The 15,417-nt window shown below is 39.0% G+C and overlaps 1 protein-coding gene across 2 annotated transcripts in view; it reads left to right on the top strand.

Annotated features, from left to right (window-relative positions):
- DPP6 (dipeptidyl peptidase like 6) overlaps positions 1 to 15,417 on the top strand; it is a 1,059,737-nt gene that overhangs the window by 582,255 nt on the left and 462,065 nt on the right. For both annotated transcript variants that reach the window (XM_004372755.2, XM_004372756.2), the window contains exon 4: positions 5,985 to 6,079. In XM_004372755.2, coding sequence (XP_004372812.1) covers positions 5,985 to 6,079 — 95 coding nt within the window. The remainder of the gene's footprint in view (positions 1 to 5,984; positions 6,080 to 15,417) is intronic.

A 15,417-nucleotide genomic window follows, 5' to 3' on the forward strand; every position in this document is an offset into this window, starting at 1 on the left:
CTGTGCTTGAAGATGCCAACGCTATGCTGTTATTTGGCAGTGGACCTCCACTAGTATCTCTCCTTGTTCTCTGTTTTCGGTCAGTTTCTTCTTCCATTTGGTGTTTTATCTACTTCTTTATCCCTTCATTTGAGGCTTAGGGTTCCAGGATTGACATTCGTATCTGTTTTACTTAATTTTCGTGTCTTTTGCTGCTGAGGGATAGCATGGTACGTTTGTCTAGGGCGCCATGTTGGCTCCACCCCCTCCCTTGTTGCATTCTTGAAATAGGGAAGGAAAACATCCCTTGCGGTCTTTCTAATTTATTCTCATTTTGTAGATCTTCAGGAAAACAAGATACAGCTAATTTCCCAGCCAGGCTGTCCTGCCACATGTGTAAAGTTGCTGGCATAGGTTTGAGTCAAGAGCACCTGGTGAGACCCTCGAGCAGGAGGGAGTAAATTAACCAATGAGTGATTCTAGCATTTACATCTCATTTAGTGGTGATAGTGAAGCTGAGAATTCTTGAGGTCTCAGGATATAGTCTTGCAAATGTAAGATTGTACTGCCTTGTTTAAGTGCTTACTGGCATGGCCAATGAGTGCTATTAGTATTTAGAAGTTAAGGAATATAATTCAAATACCATGGTCTTGTTGAAAGACTGAAACAATTTACTTCTTTTGAGCCAACATTGCCTCCCTCTGACAATTTTTTGTGATATAAACCAGACAGGAAAAACAAAACAAAACACAACAGAGTGAAGGAAAAAACATGGACTCATGAATTGTTTTATATATTCAGTGTGTTTTGATCAATTATAGCATTTTTGCTTTTGTCATTCAGATCATCCAAACTCCAGCCACTGAGAGCCCTTGCAACTGGTTCTTGTGTCCATGTATTGGTTATGTAGTGCTGTGATACCGGTTACAACTCTGACTCGCGGCAACCCTATGTCTGTGCTCCATAGAGTTTCACGAGTAGATTGCTGGGCCTTTCTTCTGAGGTGCCTCTGTGTGGACACTGTTAAAACAAAAATCATGTTAAGCCAATAATAGAAACTGATTGAAGTTTATTTAATATATGATTTGCAAATTGAGGTAACATTTCAACTAGAGAGTCAGAAATGTTCTGACAATAAGAAGAACTTCCAAAATTCTTATACAACATCTTATCAGCATTTCCATGGAAAAGGGTCCGGAACAGAACTGGTAAATAATTTGTGGCCAGGAAGAATTTCATACAGCATTGTCTTGAACAACAATTAAAATAATTACTGATTTACCCTAAAACATAGCTCCTAGTCTGAGCTTTGGCATCTCTGGTTTTCCAAAACTCACTGAATTCTTCAAAAGCACCATGCCCAAGGCAAAACAGTCTTACTAGTTTAACTAGACCATTGTTTGACTCAAAAATGACTTCTAGAAAACCAGTTTCTTCAAGGCTCAAGGTTCCAAAGGACACGTAAGGACAAATGGACTGGGTGCGTCACCCCAACTCCATGCACCCAGATATCTGGATTCCAGGTTTCTCTACAGGAACCTCCAACCTTTCAGTTAGCAGCTGAGCACCTTAACCTTTTGCACCACCCAGGGATTCTGGTGTCATGATAGTGCTGTGTAATAAACCACCACATACCGTCAGTGACCTACAACAGTACGTGTTTATTTGCCACACACCTGGTTGCCCACTGGTGGTTGGCTAGAGAACTCTTCTCATCTCCTGCTTGGTTTGCCCACATGGCTGGACCACCAGCTGTCTTTTAGCTAATCTACAAGCTTCCTCTCGGGTAACTATGCTGACTGAACTCTACTCCACATGTCTTTTATTCTCCTCCTGGACCAACAGACAAGGCCAGACATATTTGTCTCATGGCAGCAGCAGAAGCCAAGAGAGGGAAGGTCCAGCTGGGCAAGTGCTTCTCAAGCCACTACTTGCTCATGTTTGCTTAAGTCCCATTGACCAGTGCAAGGCATGTTTCTGATCCAGAGCCAGGAGGAAAGCCCTGCAAAGGTCCATGGCAAAGACTGGACAGGACAGAGTGAAGAATTGGGCCAGTTTTGCAATCTACCATAGTCTTGTTGACATGTCCCCATTAGTTGTTGAATACTTCCTTGCTTTCCGGCCAATAACATAGTCCAGACCCATACTATATTTGCTGTGCCTCAGACCTGGAATGACTCATTTTTTCAAGGATCCATGGTTCTTTTTAGTGAGGATGGTATTTAGAAACCAAAATCTGGGTATCTAGAATAATCATGCTTCTAGTCCCTTTCTATGGACAAAGCTAGCAACTATATATTAAAAAACTACAAGCTCCTATTGATGTCTCTAATATAAATTTAACATTACAGGGATTTAACTTTTAACTTCTATGATTTGAAATGTGGATCTCTTTTATATACAAAATCTTAATTCCTCATAACAATAACAGAATCATTTATTTGAGTAGAACCATGTCTGATAGATGTTTTGAGCAGTGCTCTGATTAACACGGAAGTTTACGACAGTCAGCACTCAGTAACTACTGTGTCTGTAAGTTCCTTTAAGTCAGGGAACATGTCTAATTCTTAGTGTCTAGATCAAATGTCTAACAGAGTATCCCGCACATGTATTTTTGAATTCATGGAATGCCTGTTGGCTGATTTTCTTTCTTTGAGTTTTGCTCTTAATGCCCATCATTTCCCTCCCTGGGGACTCCCACCTTTTCTAAGTGCATTCTCATGGAAATGAGTTGCTTATCTACTTTAAGCAGAATGCACATAATTTCTTTAATATTCCCTCACTATCTCTTATTTGCACTTATGTTTCCCTGGTGTGTTGGAGGACTGTGTGCTGTTCTCACAATTCCATAATTTCAAATGAAAGGAACTAGTTATCATGTTGAGTACTTATTTCTTTGGAAATATTATGAGTTTCAACACAACCAAAAAAGAGAAGTTACTTTGACATTCCCTTGACACACTTCTACTTGTTACTCGTCGATACTGATGGTGATTATAGGAACTCTGGACGCGCATAACCCCGTATTCTTTTTTAAGGTACTGTGGCATTTGGAATATTCGAGAAATGTTTTTAAACTATTTAAATATCTCTTTTTCACAATTGTCACTTTCATTGTCTCTAAGAGGGTATACATATAATTAGGAAGAGAAATCTAAAGGCCTGCTGCCCACTTTTTGAGGAGATGTTTTGGTTTTCTCTTTAATAACTATGGCCTTCAAAGGAGGATTTTTCCAGAATAAAAATAGATTATGGGGTAAACTAAGACACTCTTTGGGAACAAAATATACTCATTTATTATAACCTTCTATATAAAACCTGTTGCCGTCGAGTCGATTCCAACTGATAGCAACCCTGTTGGATAGAGTAGAATTGCCCCACAGGGTTTCCAAGGAGCGGCTTGTAGATTTGAACTGCCGACCTTTTGGTTAGTAGCCAAATGCTTAACCACAGCACCACCAGGTCTCCAACCTTCTATATACCAAAAAAACCCATTGCCGTTGTGTCAATTCCAACTCATGGCGACCCTCTAGGACAGAGTAGAATTGCCCCATAGGGTTTCCAAAGAACAGCTGATGGATTGGAACTGCTGACCTTTTGGTTAGCAGCTGAGCTCTTAACCGCTGTGCCAACCAGGGCTCCAACCTTGTATATAGTGCTGTCAGTTGAACTTGCTGTATAGTTCTATATCTTCATTGTCCAATAGATTACCCATTAGCCATGTGTGGCTATTGAACACTTGAAATGTGCTGGTACAACTGAGAAACTAAATTTTTTTTAAATTTAATTTTAATTTAAATAGGCATATGTAGCTAGTGGTTACGTGTTGGCACCACAGTTCTAGTTTATAAACATGATCCAACTGAAAAAAATTTGGCATTTGGCTTGTTTCCTAAAATAAGGTTATAATTCCTAATGTCACCTTTCTAGCCATCATCATCTCTTCCTGTAACACGCCATACAAAAGATACTATTTGGAAGCCAAATGGAAAATCACTTACCACCAGAAGCAATGTATCTAAATCTGGATTAAAGACTCTTATTGTCCCCTGCAAGTTCCCACCCCCGGCTCCTAATTCCAGAGGGAAAGATCCCATAATTTATAAATTTATGGTCTGGTGGTTCCTGGAGAAAAATCGTGAAAGCACAACCACTAACTAAAATATCAGATTATTTCTACAGACACGACTGACCAAAAAAGCCCAACCAAGGATAAAATGAAGGAATGACGCACCATAACTTTATTCTTATTATAGCTACATGGGTTTTCTTCTGTTGTTGTTGTTTTTTAACTATTTGAACTTTAAATCAATTTTAACTTTTTTTAATTATAAAAGACTTAAATTTAGACAAAATTAGCAAGAATAGTACATAAACCTCCATGTGTCCATAACCCGATTTCAGCAATTATTGTCTAAAGGCCAGTATTATTTCATCTACCCCCCTTTTGCCTTTCTCATTTCATTCAGAAGCAAATCCCAGGTGTCATCTCACTTATCCCTTGGTATTTCTCTAGGTACATCTCTAAGAGACAAAACTTGCTAAATAGAAAAGCATAATCACTAACCTCGTACACACACACAAACAAAACAAAACAAATAAACCAAAAAACAAAAAGCAATAGTTCCTTAATAGCATCAATTATCTGATTCATGTTTAAATTTCCAATTGTCACATAAAAGTCATTAGCTGTTGAAGAAATCAAGTCATTTCCCCTGGAGTTTCTCATTATCTGCTCTTTGTATCCTTATGGCTTTCGTTATCATATCCCTCTGTCCTCTGTTTCCTGAAAATTCTAACTGGGCTCTAGTAGCTTGATTAAGTTCAGGCACAAGTTTTTTGGTTTATTTTTCAAAGATTTCTTTGCCAGTAGTGTCGGACTCTTCCATGAAGAGGTGCTTAATGCTGATTGTCTCTCATTTTGTGATGTTAGAAGCCAATGATGATGGATACTTTATTCATTATGAGTTGTCCAACAGTGATATTCTAATTCCATCAAACTGTTCATTCAGTAACTGAAATACTTTCATAAAATGAAACTTTCCCTTATCTACAATTTGGTTACTCAGTGATACAGTTGGTATAGGAAAGGAGGGAAGTTTTCTTGATTATTTCCCTTTTATTTATCAGTTTTAAATTGATTTATTAGCATTCTCCAGTGGTAACCAGTTAGTTGTTTGTTTTTTTAAATATCATTACAAGTTCATGGACTTAAACATATCTGATGACCTTCAATCTATTGCAGTTGCTTTTCTTATTGCTGTTTTGAATTTCCTTCCCTTGGCCAATGGGAGCCTCTTTCAGTTGGTTTGTGAGTCAGTTGTACATGGCCCTAATGTATTTTGATACTTCCTTGCTCTCTTATGCATTTCCTGCTCCAGACCTGGATTCAGCGATTTATACAAGGGATCCTGGTTTCATTTGGTGGAAAGGGGTATTTCTGGGCTACATTTTGGGTGCTAGGAATTACAGGTTAGTTCTTATATATTATGACAATTGTATTGATGGTGACTGTCTTACGAACTATTTTGGGTGCTATTTGTTATCAGAACATACATAAATAGAAGTGAAATGTATCTCTAAAATAAAATGGAATAGAATATCATTTCCGTTAGCAGTTATTTAAAATTAAAAGAAGATGAGAAAAATCAAATCTGTGTCTCATACCATCAATTATCTTCCACCTCGAATGGTAGCAGATTTCTTGATGTCATTGCTGTGTGTCCTGCCCAGTAGCATTCTAACATGTTCCAAAGACAGTGTGTGTATGTGTGCTTGTGCCTTTTATGCCAGTGTTTAGAGTAGGAGAAAAGGGTCTGATAGAAGCGTCACACAAGGATGTATTAGGAGGAGCTAGACATATTTTACCACATTTAAAGGACCCTTTGATGAAAAGTAAGATATATTTTTTCAGAACTAGTCAGTTCATTTTCTATCAGTGTTCACCAGAAGCCTAGGTGAGTTCCTTGATATTTTATACTTCTTTTTTATTTCCTCTCTTACAGATAAAGAATTAATCTACAGAGAACAGAAAGGAAACGTGATACTGCGAAATGTTGAAACAAATATTTCTACCGTGTTAATAGAAGGCAAAAAAATTGTAAGTACTTTCTTTAATGACCAGGATAATTTCAGTTTTTCCTCCTGCAAGTCAATAAAGCAGAAAATGACTTTAGGTTTCACCTTTTAGTATAGCCAAGCAGAAGCAATAAGCTTGTAATACTACAGGCTCAGCTACTAAAGATAATGTGAAATTGAAACCACACTAATTTAATAAGATGAAAGTACAGTTTCTTTCAGTGTACGGGAAGTTTCTCTGCAGGTGTTGGAAACAAGTGTTGCATATAATATATAATTGAAAGATAAAGTCCTAAAGCTTTTACACATTTACAGAACAATTGCAATAATACACATGAAATACTCCAGGAGGACGTGCTCGATCTCGTTTTAAAAAAACTCATGTTCACATGCACAGGGAATATTAACTCAGGCACTGTAACTCTGCTTACCCTAATGAAATTAATCCAGTTCATTCTTTAAAACAAGTATGGATTCAATCTGAGTGTCACTGCTTTGCATTCTGGGAAAACTTGTTTTTCCAAAGAATTTAATGACATTAAAATGTTGGGGTCTTTTACATTTAAAGATACTTATTAATAATATTGACTGAAAAAATCTACCAAAAATCAGTTTAACGAGGATTGACATTTTTCTTTTTATACAGTATGTTCATATTCATTAATAAAAGAATTAAATCTCCAAATTTAAAGAGCTAATCATTTTTTTGTTGGATAAACTGGGGAACTCAGAAGAAGAAACTAAGGCTAAATCTATGTAAAAAGCAAGAATTGAAACAGGCCATGTATTCCTAGTCAGAACTATCATAATATGGCTCTGATATGACCCAGAAAAATAAGAATCCTAGAAGCCTATAATCTGGGGATTAGAGGAGACCTTAGGAAAAAATTAGTCCCCTCCCTGGTTTTCCAGATAAGGATTTTGAGCCCAGAGGGTTAGAGATAGCTTGTCAGAGTCCTGCAGCTCACTAGTGACAGGCGAGGACTCAGGCTGGGGCCAGCACACAGTGCCCTGGGGCCTCCATCCTGGGGAAAAGGAAGGGCGGCTCCATCTTTGTGCCACTCCATCCTCGAACTCATAGAGATGTTGCTCTACTTCTTTTCCTTCCTGACGAAAATTTAACTTTCTATTAAAATATTTTTATTTTGCTTCCTTTTGGAGTAAAATACCTTTCTCTTAAAAAAAAAAAAAATTTGAGTAGGATTTAGTATTAAGTGGGCCCAGCCATTTACCTCGGAAAACTTGGTGGCTAGTGGTTAAGTGCTATGGCTGTTATCCAAAAGATCGGCAGTTTGAATCCACCAGATGCTCCTTGGAAATTCTATAGAGCAGTTCTCCTCTGCCCTATAGGGTCGCTATAAGTCAGAATTGACTCAACAGCAACGGGTTTGGTTTGGTTTTGCCGTTTACTTCAGCTAATGTGCTCAGCTCACGCAAAGGTTGGAGGTTCAAGTCTACCCAGAGAGGCCCTGGAAGAAAGGCCTGGAGATCTACTTCCGAAAACTCAGCCATGGAAAACCCTGTGGAGCACAGTTCTACTGTGAGAGACATGGGATCACCATGGGTCGGAGTTGGCTGGATGGCAACTGGTTTGGCCCTTTATATAGACTGTTTGTGGGTGCAAGGGATCACCAGGGTGCAATCTAACCTGGTAATATTGGACTGTGGTGTAGTTCCCAAAATGATAAATGTACTGAATTAAATCATATTCTGCAAAGTAAGACCCTGAAAGAATGTATGTGCCTGTGGTTTGCATTAAAACATCATCCTTTGGTAGAATTACTCCCCTGAGAAAATCTGATTCGACCCACTTGGAAATACTAAAGTTGCAGAAAGGGTTTTCTAATATTAATTGAGAGGAGAAAATGATCGGATTGTTGCTGGGGGTAACTACATTTTAATGCAGAATGTTATCAACATTTCCTGTGAGGATGTCAGATTAGTAAAAGCAGCTGCATTTAGTAATGAAGTACAAGAATATGAACGGCCTTCTCGCTCTAAAATCAATAACTTGTGACAGATCATATATTTTAACTGAAGTTGTTTTTGCCAAGTAATAAGGCAACTTCAGAAACCACCTAGGTAAAGAAAAAAGGAAGAAATCCTCATTTCACCAACTGGCTCGCTTATTCTATGTAATACGATCTTTTTCTTCTTAAAATGCCATTTATTTATTCATTTTGCAGACATTTACTGAGCACCAACTGTATGCAGCGTGGTCAATACTATTGAATGATCATGTCTAGTTTATTATTGTCTCAAAGCTACATTTCTAGAAAAGTACATCATGGTTGATAAAGTGGTGAGTCAGTGGAAATGAAGGAAACCATCAGTGAGATAGATTGACACAATGGACTCAAATGCAGCAATGATCATAGAGGGGCACAGGACTGGGCAGTGTTTTGTTCTATTATATATAAGGTCACCTTGAGTCAGAGCTGACTCGATGGCAACTAACAACAACAACAACAATAAAAAGACTAAAACAGGAAAAAGAGAAAGTGTCGTTTAGGGGCCTGCCTTGTCATGGATTTAAGTTCTGTTGAGCTGATTAGCTATTTAACCTCCATGAGCTTCAGTTACTCCATCTCTAAATTACTTCTGACATTTCTTCTACCAGCCTATAGCATGGGTATTCTGTGAGCGCCAACAGTAGATTGTGTACTCTGTGAGCTTTCTCGGGCAGGTGTTGGGAAAGTGAAGCATGGTGTTATAAAGGGACCAAGTGTGCAGACACGTCTGCAGCCTGCAGGATGGCAATGGGATGGAGAGCGTAGGGAACCTAGGCAGTAGCTCTTCAGCATTCTGTTCTCCAGCCTTTCTGATGGTTCTCCAGGTGGTCTCCTCTTACTTGATTCCGTAAACCTTGAGGTTGTTTAAAGGATAAAGCCATGCTGAGGAAAAAAGTGGTGCAGTATATTCAGCCAACTGCAGTTTTTAGGATGGTCCATAAAACAGCCTGAAACTAGTTGAGAAATGGAAACGAACCCATGAATTCTGTGGTCAGCAGAATTTAAATATGTGCCTTACCACCATGACCTCTTACTGCATTCTCCTCTTTATGCAGCCACTGAAAACAGACCATTCACATACATGATCATGGTAACAGTAAGGTTAATCGTTGCCATTGAGTCGATGCTGACTCATGGCAATTCCCTTTGTGTCAGAGTAGTAGAACTGTGCTCCATAGGATTTCAATGGCTGGTTTTTTGGAAGTAGATCACCAGGTCTTTCTTCTGATGTGCCTCTGGGTAGACTCCAACTGCCAACCTTTTGGTTAGCAGTCGAGTGTGTTAACTACCCAGGTAGCCAAACTTATTTGCCATTTCCTCTGGGCCCCTTGGCTTACCATGAGTGGCTTTCACCTGGAATCTACTGATGGAAGGAGATGCAAGTGAATGCAAAAAAAAAAAAAAAAAAAAAAAAAAAACCATTGCCTTCAAGTCAATTCCGACCCACAGTGACCCTATAGGAGAGAGTAGAACTGCCCTATAGGGTTTCCAAGGAGTGGCTGGTGGATTTGAACTGCCAACCTTTTGGTTAGCAGCCGAACTCTTAACCAGTGTGCCACTAGGGCTCCAAATGAATGCAGACACTACCTCAATCTAGTGGAAAAACCTTTAAAGTAACCTGTGATTATGCAAATGCAGGACTTGGGCTAAGTGGTGTACATACATGGCTGTGTCTCACTCACCCTGCCTCCCCCAACAAGGTTCTCTGACTGGAAGTTTTAATTCAGTTGTCCTTTATCACACCTCCAAATGGTAGAAATCAGATCATGAAATATTTCAGAATACCACAAACGCTTTAAATTTTGAGTTCCTGTATACATTTAACATTCGATGATAGTTGCATCATAGCTTTTTGTTTTTATTTATGTGACTTTTTGTTTTTCATGTCACTTTTTTGAGAGTGGGATATTTTCAAACCATGTTATCTAATAGTAGATGATATTTGATGGTATTTAATAATTGATTTTTAGGTGCCATTTATCACAATGTCATAGTCTATTTTCCTATTTTTAATATTTTTCAAGTGTTCTTTTAGGTTTCTACAGAGAATGAACTAAATGAAAGAATGGTTGCCCAGATTCACAAAGGCATCATCTCTGAAAGTACTCTCTTTGGCTATAAGGGCTTCTGCTAAGTTGCAAACCTTGAAGGCAGGTTCTGCCTTTGATTTGCTTTATCTCCCCCATGGTTCTTAGCACCTTGACCTGCACACAGTAGGTGTTCAGTAACTGTATATTTTATGAATGAATATAAAAGATGACAAAACAATAGTGACAAACAGTTTTACCAAAACTTCCATGTGGCTGAATGGAGGCAGGCGGTCAGCACCATGGTATGAAGTTGAGCTTTGGGACCTGGCTCCCGCATTTGAATGGCATTCCGCTTTCTAGCGACCTGCACTCAAGCCAGCTGTAAACCAGAAAATTAACTCTGACTCATGGTGACCCCATGTGTGTCAGAGTAGAACCATGCTCCACAGAGTTTCCAAAGGGTGCTTTTTCTAAAGTAGATCACCAGGCTTTTCTTCTGAGGTGCCTCTACATGGACTCAAACCTCCAGCCTTTCAGTTAGTAGCCAAGTGTGTTAAGCATTCACAAATATTAACACTGTAAACCTCAGTCCTTCTCTAGGAGTGCCATAAGCGTTAAATGAGAGAATGTAAGTAAGGGTTAAATGCTGGAATGTGGATGTTCACCACCCATGGACCTCAGAGCATTAGGTGAGACTGAGGCATAGGAGTGCCCAGGATCAAAGCAGACAGGGTAGTCCTGGTGGTCCTGGTTCTCACAGGAAGAAACTGTGGGCAGGGTTTGGAGGAGCTCGATGAAAATGCTCTCCTGGGATGTGGAGAAGCCCTTGGGTCTAGGCAACAGTGCAGGACTGTGGATGCTGCATGGCCTTGACTTGGAGCTCTTTGCCTGGCAGGAGTTGAGTCTCAGCTCCTGCCAACAGTGAGGCAAGTCTTCAGGAGCTGGTTGTTAAAGCAAGGGGCTCGCTCGGGTTTAACACTAAAGAAAAATCAAACCTATGCTTTCACTTGAATTACATGTTTTATGGCCCAGAAATTCTGGAACATGTATTTTACTTATTTTAAAAATAAATAAATTTTAATGTCAAGCAGTGTTATGTTATTTTTATGCTCTTATAAGATTTTTGTCAACAAATTCACAAATTAAAAAAAGTTGTGGTTATTTCATGTATCCCATTTTTCCCTGAAAAATGAACCACTGTAAATATATCCCAGGGCCCAAACTGAGTGTTTGAACATTTGATCAGAGATTACCTGGGTTCCTGGAAAATACCATGAATGTTTTCTGTACTGAGAAGGACACTGGCTGTCCCACCTTCCCTCCCGCTCTCACGTTTTTCTTTCTTTTCTTTGTTTCATTTGTCATTCTATTAGTACTCTTAAAATGCACTGAATTAATTTTGTCAAGTTTAATTAAATGAATTTCATGGGGGCTGTAATTTTTATGGAAACTTAATACCATCTCTCCAATTCTTCTAAAGCACAAACCAAACCAAACCAAAACAAAACAAAACCTGTTGCGATCCAGTCGATTTTGACTCTTGGCAACCCCATGTGTTAGAGTACAACTGCTTCATAGAGTCTTCTTGGCTGTAATCTTTATGGAAGCAGATCTCCAAGTCTTTTTTCCATGGTGCCACTGGGTGGGTTCGAATCACCAGCCTTTCGATTAGTAGTCAAGCACAAAGCATTTGCACCACCAAGGGACCACTTCTAAAGCAAGAGACCAATAATTCTCAGAGGGACCAACTGTTTAGCATTTGTTTTGGATTTTAGATATTTAAAGCTGGAATGGACTTTGGAGGCTATGTTATCCCAAACACTCTCTTCTCAATGAGGAAACAAGAAGGCCCACAGACAGACCTGGCTTAAATGCCAGGTCCAGGACCCTGGCTTTTGGTGCTGTGTACCTCACGGGCCAGTTAGAAATTAATCACTGTAGTGACCTGTGATATTGACACCTGCGGTGGCAAGAAGTAGTAAGATTGAGCCAGTCATTCATTATATCATTTACATAACTCTAGGTATTTGGAAAGCAAATTGGTTATGCATTTCAAGAGCAATAAAAATATTTATGCATTTTGCCTTGCTCCAGGGAGTTCTTCATAAGTAAGTAATCTAAAAAATATATATTTAAAAGAAAAGCTAAATGCACAAAGATGTGGCATTATTCATAATAGTGAAAATACCTGAAACTAGAGAAATAAGTATATAAAAATAAATGAGATAAAATATGATGTAGCCATTAAAATAATAATTATGAAGGTTATATAATGTCTTAGTTATCTAGTGCTGCTGTAACAGAAATACCACAAGTGGATAGTTTTAACAAACAGAAATTTATTCTCTCACAGTCTAGAAGGCTAGAAGTCCAAATTCAGGGTACCAGCTCCAGGTGAAGGCTTTTTGTCTCTGTCCATTCCGGGGAAGGTCCTTGTCATCAGTTTTCCCCTTGTCTTAGAGATTCTCTGCACAGGGACCCCGGGTCCAAAGGACATTCTGTGTTCCCGGCTTTGCTGTCTTGGTGGTAGTGCTCTCCCTGTCTCTCTGCTCACTTCTCTCTTTTATATCTCAGAAGAGACTGAATCAAGTCACAACCTAATCTTGTACATTGAGTCCTGCCTCATTAACATAACTGCCTCTAATCCTGCTTTATTAACATCCTAGAGGTAGGATTTACAACACATAGAAAAATCACATCAGATGACAGAATGGTGGACAATCACATAATACTGGGAATCATAGCCTAGCCAAGTTGACACACATTTTGGGGGGACACAATTCAATCCATAACATATAGTAATATGAAAAATATTTAGGATGTTATATTAAATAAACACAGAGGAATACAATATTATACTTACACACTTCAAGTAACAACTAAACATTATGTGTATTGAAAAGGCTAGGAAGTGAACATTGAACTATGAAAATAATTCATCTAGTTGGGTGATGAAATTCTAGTACTATATTTTTACACAAATAGCGTGCACCTTCTGCATTTGTTTGCCAGCCACACCCTCCCCTCATAAGGTATTTTCATAAGCACTCTATGCTAACTCTTTTTTTAAAGCAACTTGTGGAAGAGGATTGGCATGGCAGCGTTTGTGAGGGTCCGTTGTGGGGGACGAGCATGGCCGGCAAACAAATGCAGAGGGCACGAGTGTATGGCCTAAAAATACAGTATTATGTTCCAGAGTGGTGATTTCCATAATAGTTTCAATGCCATTTATTCAGTAATTTAATCAGATTTAAAAATTTTCAGCTTCACATTTTAAAGGGATTAGACTTCCTCCAATGATGAATACTGTATTGTTACGCAAATAGCACACACCTCCTACATTTGTTTGCCAACCGTGCCCTCCCCCCATGAGGTATTTTCATAAAGGCTGCTATGCAGATTTTTTTCACATCTTGCTGTAAAAAAATTAACATAGCGCACATACGAAAATACCTCCAGGGAGGAGGGCGCGGTAAGAAAACAACCATAGAGGGTGCAGCTATTTGCGTAAAAATACAATATTTCGGAGTTGTAGAATGTTCCTGGAAACACTTGGAAGAGAAAATAAGTCAATGTTTAAAAAAGCAACTTGCTGTTATGCTTATGTAGGGCTTCCTCACTTTTTATATGTTAACTAGTTTTAATTGCTAATGCAAAAAAAAAAAAAATACCCATTGCCATCAAGTCAATTTTGACTCATAAGAACCCTATAGGACAGACTAGAATTGTCCCATAGGGTTTCCAAGGAGCAGCTGGTGGATTCAGACTGCTGACCTTTTGGTTAGCAGCCAAGCGCTTAACCACTGCGCCAAATATTTAAATAAAAAGTCTTTGTTTCTCTAATTTATGTCTCTGTTTTGTTTTGTATAACCTTTAGACTGTAGAATTTGAATTATCTCAGTCTCTAAAAATTAATTAATCCTGACTTCTTACAGAGAGGGACATAAATTAGGCAATTATTACCAAACTTATTCCAAAAACAAGTGTCTTGTGGGATTTGATTTTAAAATAAGTAAAGAAATGCTCAAGCTTATCATGCATAAATGCATTTGGTTTATTGTAAGGTAGTCATGGCAAGACATTCAGTTAGGACCAGAGAATAAGGACAATATAAGGTTAGTCCAATTGTTAGAGTCCAAGTCTTTAAACTTCTTTTAATGAGTGCTCTCCGGAGGAAGGTTTAACCATGGCTTTTGCTCAGCAGAGGTCCCTTGTAGCTGGTACTGAGGTTGGTGGTAGTGGGCGTAATCTCAGACTTCATCTCTGGTAGGATCTCAGTCTTCCTAGAGAGAGTGAGAGACTCTGCCCTCTCTTGTTGAGTGAGCAGAAGTCCTGAGTTTATATGTGGTTTTCTTATCTGGACTTGTACGCTAAGGGCCAGGTGATGTCATGTCGAAGAAAGACTAGTATGTTACATCTTCTCTTCAAGGTCAGAGATTAGGGAGGTTGTTTCTGACTTATTTATGTCCAGGAACCTATCTATGAAAAATAGCGCCTATAGCAATTAGTTTTAAGTTGCTGAATGATCTCTCACAGCTAGTGATGGAAACTACAATGACCAATAGAAACTGCTCATTAGTGCCCCTGCTTAAAGGGGCACACACCCTACCTGCCGTACCTTATTTACACCTCTGTGTATGTTGCAAGGCCAATTTACAGAGATTTAGCTATATGTTACATTTTCTTTTATCACAGCATGTGGGTGCAGGTCCAACTTAAAGTGGTTGTTTACAGCATACGTCTATTTCTTGGGTTTTCTGAATTCACATTGAGTGACCTATGCATATGTGGTTTGAGAGCATTACAGAAACATACATAACAACAAGAAAATTGAATAAATAGGTGCTTTTGTGCTACAGAGGAACTCTAGAACTTTCTTGAGCTTAAAGCCTGAGACTACTTTTTTTTTTTTTTTTACTTTATCCAGTGTATTTGACTTTTGTGTTATAAATTTTCATCCCACCCTACCTCATTTCATTTCAATCAAGTGCTTCACATGCTCTTGTTCTCTCAACCCAACTGGGTGGCAAACTTTGTGAGGAGAAAGACGTCCACATTCCTTTGCATCTTCCCTTTCTCTGTTCTCACAGAGCTCAGCACGTTATTGTACACGAAGCAAAACTCTCACACAGGGTTGTATTCTCGACTGACTTCTCGCTCACGATGTGAACAGCAGCCTACCATGAGGAGGGCATTCACTCAGCCAGGACTCCATTCCCTGCTAGTTTCTTGTTCTTTGGACCCACACGCAGAGGCTGTCAGATTTCCACCTCGGACAGCATCTAAGCTGGCCAGCCAGCGACACCTAAGCCAAGACA

This window comes from Trichechus manatus, unplaced genomic scaffold, assembly GCF_000243295.1.
Source record: "Trichechus manatus latirostris isolate Lorelei unplaced genomic scaffold, TriManLat1.0 scaffold00020, whole genome shotgun sequence".
Classification (NCBI taxonomy): domain Eukaryota; kingdom Metazoa; phylum Chordata; class Mammalia; order Sirenia; family Trichechidae; genus Trichechus; species Trichechus manatus.